The 7,793-nt window shown below is 35.7% G+C and overlaps 1 protein-coding gene across 2 annotated transcripts; it reads left to right on the forward strand.

Moving 5' to 3' along the window:
• Positions 1-203: 203 nt before the first annotated feature.
• On the forward strand, positions 204-6,768 carry LOC18598591 (DNA/RNA helicase protein). 2 transcript variants are annotated; one of them, XM_088806889.1, is made up of 3 exons: positions 204-1,847; positions 3,616-3,907; positions 5,625-6,768. In XM_088806889.1, the coding sequence occupies exons 1-3, from the start codon at positions 342-344 to the stop codon at positions 6,461-6,463; spliced, it is 2,637 nt and encodes an 878-aa protein (XP_088663015.1). In that variant the 5' UTR covers positions 204-341; the 3' UTR covers positions 6,464-6,768. The 2 variants fall into 2 exon arrangements, with proteins under 2 accessions (XP_088663015.1, XP_017977886.2); XM_018122397.2 differs by having other exon boundaries at positions 5,658-6,768.
• The last annotated feature ends 1,025 nt before the right edge of the window (positions 6,769-7,793 follow it).

The following is a 7,793-nucleotide window of genomic DNA, read 5'->3' on the forward strand; positions in this document are numbered from 1 at the left end:
AGAAAATGCCATAGACATGTTCGAAGTACCTTTGAGGGCTAAGGTAAATATACTTTAGATTTAGATAAAAATACATAAAACAACAAAATATATTTATTAAAATAAGTAAGATATGACGTAATTACGTAAAAATTTTAATTATGTAAAAATTCTTTAGTACGTAAGACATAATACGGTGCTCCTTCTCGAATGATGAGAAAGCAGTGGGGTTCAGCTTTAACTCGTACAGTCGTACTAACGTTTTGGAAAGAAAAAGGCGAAAGCCCCGCCTTTCCATTGCCATTCAAAAAGTCATTTCTCACTGTCTCTCCCAAGTTCAAAACCCAAAGCCCCCAGTTCCAATGGAAGAATCGGCAGACCCTATTTCCCTTTTTTTGTCTTTAGATGAATGGCCAGAGGATCAAGAATCCTCTTCCCAGCCTTCCTCCGACTCTTTCTTGCTTGGCTTTGTCTTCGCCAACATAGTAGGCCTTCAGTATTACAGAGGCAAAATCAGCGGTCGAGAAATGGTGGGTCTTGTGCGAGAACCTCTCAACCCTTACGACCAGAACGCCATCAAAGTTCTCAACACTAGAACCCTTCAAGTCGGTCATATCGAGCGTTCCGTTGCCGCCGTTCTTTCGCCTTTGATAGACTCTCACTTGATTTCCGTCGAAGGTATTGTGCCGAATTCTCGTAGTGGTAGTAATAAGTTTAAAATCCCATGTCAAATTCACATTTTTGCAACATTAGAAGCCTTTAGTACTGTTAAATCCGCCATTTCGCGAGGTGGGTTGGAGTTAATTTCCCAATCTGATGTGTCTTTCACGTTGTCTGAGGCTGCTGTCGTGAAGGGAAGCAAGGGTGGAGGAGAGTTCAAGAGTGTGGATAAGGTTTTCAAGTTGGTAGATGAGAATGTTAGGAAGAAGGCGACAATGGAAACTGTGGAGCCTTCGCATGAGGTTATTAAATCCCAGCTGTTGTTGCACCAGAAGGAGGGTCTAGGATGGTTACTTCATAGGGAGAATTCGGGTGAGTTGCCTCCCTTTTGGGAGGAGAAAAGTAGGGAATTTGTAAATGTGTTGACGAATTATCAGACTGATAAACGTCCTGAGCCATTGCGCGGAGGGATCTTTGCTGATGATATGGGGTTAGGTAAGACACTAACTTTGCTTTCTTTGATTGCATTCGATAAATTTAGTAGTTTTGTTCCATGTTCTGGTGATGCTGGTATAGAAGAGATTGTTGAGGAGGATGTTAAGAAGGGAAAGAGGGGTAGAGTTAGTGGGAAGGGTACTGGAACACGAAAAAGGCGTAAGACTGAGGATACCAAACTCGCCAGAAATCCAAAGGGGAAATCTGTGAACACAGTTGATGAGTGTGTTAGTGTTTTAGGCCAAAGAACAACTTTAGTTGTGTGTCCTCCCTCTGTGTTTTCATCATGGATAACACAGCTAGAAGAGCACACTAATCCGGGAAAATTGAAGGTCTATATGTATTATGGAGAGAGAACCAAACAGGTTGAGGAGCTTAAGAAGTACGATATTGTGTTGACAACTTATAGTACTTTGGCAACTGAAGAATCTTGGTTAGACTCCCCTATGAAAAGGATGGAGTGGTGGCGAGTCATCTTAGATGAGGCACATGTGATTAAGAATGCAAATGCTCAACAGAGTAAAGCTGTCACTAGTTTGAAGGCCACATGTAGATGGGTTGTTACAGGAACACCCATCCAGAATGGCTCACTTGACTTGTTCTCTTTGATGGCATTTTTGCGGTTTGAACCATTTTCTATCAAGAGCTATTGGAGAAGTTTGGTTCAACGACCCCTTGCTCAGGGTAATAAGAACGGGCTCTCTCGTCTTCAGGTAATCATATTCCTAGTAATACTTCTTATATAATTCATATCCTCACTAGGACTGGAAGAATGGATTGTGTACAATTGTTGGGTTTTAAACAGGAGTCCATGTTTTTGCCCTCCCGCTCCCCCTTGTTTTATTTTTTTACATTTTCTCCCCATGTTTTGTTTGTTGACATGATTGCATGCCTGACCAAACATGAATTTGTTTGCCTCTTCCTGAAATAATTTATTTATTAATTTCATATCTTTGATATTGCTTGTTTGAGGGGACTGCTCGAGGTTTTCATTTTTTTCCTAGTTTTATCACTTCGACAAGCATGCACATAACTAAATTCTTAATGTTTTCAAATTTAATGTTTCTTTTCTAGATGATAAGTTATGCTTTAGGATCATATAGCAAGAGTCCTCTGTTGGAAAAAAGAAACACTAAATTATATTAGGTAGCCTTGCTTCTTTGAATCTTGCATTTGTGTAGATCAAGAAAATGGAAGATCATAACATAATGTAGGTTTCATAATTAGCTCTGTTCTTGCAAGCATTGTTTAATACTTGAATACTGTTGTATTTTTTGTTGAAGCAGTAAGTATTCTAAACCCTTGATTAAGTTTTAGTGTTTCAAAAATAAACTATTTTCAAGATCATAATGTTTCAGTAACATAAGACGGTTGCTAGTGAAATAGTACATATACATTGAGGTGATATGATTAAATTCTTAAGCTAAGCTAGAGTATGTGATTAATCAAAAGGCAATCACCTCCTATGCTTGATCTCAATGCATGTTTCATGAACTCAATTTCTTGATCTCTTTTCATTTTTCTTTTCTTTTTGGTTTTTTTTTTTGGCTGCGGGGGGAAGGGGGGGGGGGGGGGGGGGGGGGGGGGTGTTGTTTCATTTTATGTTGCAAGAATAGTGGTATAATCAAGTCAAGATGGACTAACGCATCAAATTGCATGAATTTTGGAATTTCCTTGAAATAGATTTTTGGCACACTTGAAATCAATTCGACTCAATTACCATATATAATTGAGATAAAAAAGGCAAATATAATGGAAAATATAGTGATGATATGTAAATATATATTATACATACATGCATACATACATACATGTGTGTGTAAAGCATTTTAAGAAATCAATTACTTCGAATAGATTTGTAAATTATTTGAGTCATGTTTAAAAAAACTAAAATTGTTACTTGAATTATCAAACTTGACTACTACTCGAGAGTGGTTGAGTTGAACATGATAATTGGCAAGTAGCACACTTAGATTTGATGGTGGATGGAAATAAGCTAGTTGAGGGATTAAATTAGCTAGGACTATATCTTATATTTTATAGGTTTAATTGTAACTTATATATATATTAAGGATATATTATATAATTTTGTGTTAATTAGTATTTTATTTTTTACTAGGATTAGGGTTTTAGAGTTCTATTTGGTATTTTACATTTTATTATGGTTTTTTGGTTTAGTTATTAACACCAATTTTATTTTAGTTTTGATTAGGTTTTGGATGATGAATATTTTGAGGTATTGTTATTGAGATTTTCTCCCCCTATTGACTTTTTTCTTTCTGGTGTTCTTTTGTTTCCCCCTCAATTTTTTCTGTTCCTCCCTAATTGCTTCTGTTTATTTCTGATATTCCCTCTATATTTGCTTTTTTTCTATCAGTTCTCCCTACATGTTCTACATCAAGACCTCTATGTAGCATAGACTCCTTTTGGTTTCATTCCTTCTTATACATATTGTTTTCTTACAACTTAAAAAATTTCCAGACTCTGATGGCAAGCATTTCTTTGCGGAGAACAAAGGGCAATGCCTTGATTGGATTGCCACCTAAAACATTACAAACATGTTATGTTGAGCTTTCTGTAGAAGAACGTGAAGTCTATGATCAAATTGAAGGAAGGGCCAAAAGTGTTATCCAGGAGTTCATTAATGATGGTACTCTAGTGCGTAACTATTCAACTGTGCTTGGCATACTTTTACGACTTCGGCAGATTTGTACTAATCTGGCCCTTTTACCTCCGGATCTCAGAGCCATGTTCCCATCTAGCAATATTGAAGGTATTCAAAGTTGTTAGAATTTAGAATACTCATTTTCCTTGTCATTTGTTAAGGTTCCCTTAAAATTTATTTAGTACTTCTTTGAAAGATTGTTATTTTTTTGGAGATTCAACTTGGTTGCTTGCTCTAACAGAGATTGGGGTTTGAAGTATACATTAATTCTTTTAAACTCTGACGGTTTCTCTAGATCATATGTTAGTTAAGGTTTTGCTTTCCGCTAAAGAAGGGAAAGAAATTCCATGTTAAGTGGTTAACGTGGAAGGGAGATGGCAGAATTCTGCTTTTGCAAGGATTGTTCTGATTGAAGAACTTGTGGATATTTAGGCTATATTAACATCTTGAAACTTGTGGTATCAATATGCCGAAATACTTTGTGGGTTCTAAGGAATTTATGACTTCTACATGCAGATTTCATTTATCTTTTTCTGGAGTATTGCAGCTCCTGGAAGACAATGATGTTTCATGTGCAACCATGAATGAAAATTAAAAAAAAAAAAAAGTATTTGTCTCGTAATTGAATCTTTTATTAAGGTTACTGGTGTTCAGAAGTCCACCTGTAGTAGGGGAATGTTTGAATCCTTTAGGCAGTGATAAGGCAATTTTTGTAGGACAATGCTTGAATATGTTAATTTGTTATTGTAAATTATTTAAGGGGACGACATTTAGAAGGAAATTGAAGGTCTAAAATAAAAGAATACAGAAAACTTATGGACTTTAAAAAGAATCTCTAGAAATTATGTTTTAAGGATGCATATTCGTGTGAAGTAGCATATGATGCTTCAGTAGATGTTCTAAGTTAGCTTGTAAATAAAATTTATGATGGTACAGTGTATTAGGGTCTAGGGTTCATGGTAAAGTAAATCCTCAGGCAGTTAAGATGGAATGTGATAGGAAGTTATATGAGTGAGTGATATGTGGTAACTTCCCTGTTCTGTCAGCTCAATTTGTTTTGTCTAATATCTGGGTTTAACAAAGTTGGGAGGAAGCAATTTGTGGATTTATTTAGAGTGGTCAGTGAGGATCTCTAGTATACTGGTACAAGAATAATGCTGATCTTGATGTTGACAACTTTATTTCCTCTATACTTTCTAATGTTCAATTGATGTAAAGATGCTGCCACTCAAAAAATCTTTCTGCTGCACATGTTTAAGAAAAGCATGGCTTCAGTTTAAGAAAATAAAGGGCTGTGAAAGTTTAAAACATTATTAGGTTTATGGCAACAGAGTGATTAGTGTTCATAGGTTCACATTTCTGCAGTTGGATTCCCGTGAGCATATGCATTCTGCTGCCCTTGTATGCTTGCTGGAAGAGCTCCTTACCTGCTTCAATAGATGAAGTTTGGGAAATTATCATAATCCAAAATATAAAATGGCTTGACATGTGGTAAAACAACAATGTTCTTAGATCTGTGATAAACTTTTCTGAACCAGCATGCCAAACTTTGAAATGTTATGATTTCGAATCTAATAGCTTTGCTTGACTTTTTGCGATGTATGATGTCAGCCTGTGTGCATTTGGCCTTTTGAGGGTTTACTCATAATATTGTTGTCAAATTACATGTTAGTATCACGCTTTTGATGGATACTGCTGTTCATTCTTTAAAATTGCTTGCTGTTTTCAATTGTTTAGTGGCTGTTTTTATTTTTTTTGGAAATGTTACTGCATCATAGCAAAACTTGGAACTATTATTCCTAAATGTTAATGATTGTTTTTATAGTGCAATTAAAACATGTAAATCAATTCCAAACAGATGTATCCAATAACCCAGAGTTGCTGAAAAAGATGGTTGCGATGCTACAAGACGGTGAAGATTTGGACTGTCCTGTTTGCATCTCTCCTCCAAACGATGTAATAATTACATGTTGTGCTCACATCTTTTGCCGACCCTGCATCATTAAAACCCTACAGCGGATGAAACCCTACTGCCCTCTGTGTCGTCATCCCTTATCTCAGTCAGATCTCTTTTCAGCCCCTTCAGAATCTTCTGATGCTGACCACACTGAAATATCATCAAGGAATACCACATCTTCTAAATTGTCTGCTTTATTAACTCTCCTTCAGGAGTCACAAGATCAAAACCCAACTAAGAAGTCAGTTGTTTTCTCTCAGTTCCGAACTATGTTGTTACTACTTGAAAAGCCACTGAAAGCTGCTGGTTTCAAGATCTTGCGGTTGGATGGATCAATGAATGCAAAAAGGAGAGCTCAAGTAATTGAAAACTTTCAAGTTCCAGAAGCAGATGGGCCGACAGTTTTGCTTGCAAGTCTCAAGGCTTCAGGTGCAGGTATCAACCTTACAGCTGCTTCTAGAGTTTACTTGTTGGAGCCATGGTGGAATCCAGCTGTCGAAGAACAGGCTATGGATAGGGTTCACCGGATTGGGCAGAAGGAGGATGTGACGATTGTGCGGCTGATTGCTCGAAACAGCATTGAAGAGAGGGTATTGGAGTTGCAGGAGAGGAAGAAGAAACTAGCCACGGAAGCTTTTAGAAGGAAGGGCCCAAAGGATCGGGAAGAAGTTACAGTAGACGATCTCCGTACCCTCATGTCCCTGTGAGTTTACAGCATCATGTTAATGTTCCAAACATGGATAGTTAGATCCATATTTTTGTGCCCTATGCCCTTCCCCATGGAGCTCTTTTGTGTACATCGGTTTTTCAGGACTTCCTGGCAAGGTATCTAGCTTGTATATGCTGTTGAAGGCTTATTAAGTTTCTGGAATGTTTTGGTGTAAAGATCAACTAGGGTTATCTGCCACCTAGACCTTTAAAAGAAGGAAAATGAGTCGGAATCTCTGGGAGGAAGTCTGAATTTATTCTGCCTTTGAAAATCTTCAAATATTAGTCGGAGTTTAAACTTTCATTGCCAGATCTTCAAAGTTACATTCATGTGCTCTCTCTCGCCATGATGTTAAGCCAGTGCCCAGCCTCCCCTGTATTGACAAACCCACATGATAATCTTTATTATTTAAAACAATTTATGGTAAATTATTGTAATATAATTTGATATGTAAACAAGTGAATTGTACGTAAATTAACAAAATATATTGATTGTTATGAGTAAGACACCATTTAATTAATTGTAAAAAGCAACAAAAACAAATATAAAATAAGATAAAGAGTATTTTTCTTTTTCTTAAAGGAATAAAACAGAAACATATATTTATTTTTATTTTCAGTTTACATGTTAACCCGTTTTATATATATTTTTTTAAAAAAATTCAATTATCTTGAGATAATTATGACATTATAGAACTCAAGTTTGTTATTTCATTTACCATAAACAAGAAACAGGAAATCTATTAAAAAAATAATATTATGTAAGTCTAGGATGAATAATAATAAAAATACACGCAAACACATGCACATATATAAAAGAAATATTTGTCTTTCAAAAAATATATAAAAGAAATAGTTATTGCTTTTAATTTCTATCGACGTGCTGAATTGCCTCTCCAGTCTCCGCTCCGCGACCTTTCAACTTTCGAAAAGCCCCCTCCCACTCCTCACTCCAATGGAAACTTCTCACATTTGTGCCATATGCTTACGTTCTTACCAGCAATTAGGGATTCAAGTGATCAATTTTAATTTTTGAGTAAATATCAGATTTTCAGTACTGGGAGAATTGGACTTAATAGTAGTTCAATAGATGCGTGTATATCTTTTTAATCAAAGAATTAGATTTAAATTTTTTTATATAAAAATATTAATGGCATGTACATAACACTACAAATAACATACAATGTAGGTGAGCAAGAAACTAGTATAATATAATTACAGTACAAAAGATATTAATTATTTTTATTATAATTATTAAAGAATAATTTTCAAGAGACATAATTATTCACATGAAAACCTACTTATAGTCTAATAATCACATTATGTCAC

This window comes from Theobroma cacao, chromosome 5, assembly GCF_053813885.1.
Source record: "Theobroma cacao isolate CCN51 chromosome 5, ASM5381388v1, whole genome shotgun sequence".
NCBI lineage: Eukaryota > Viridiplantae > Streptophyta > Magnoliopsida > Malvales > Malvaceae > Theobroma > Theobroma cacao.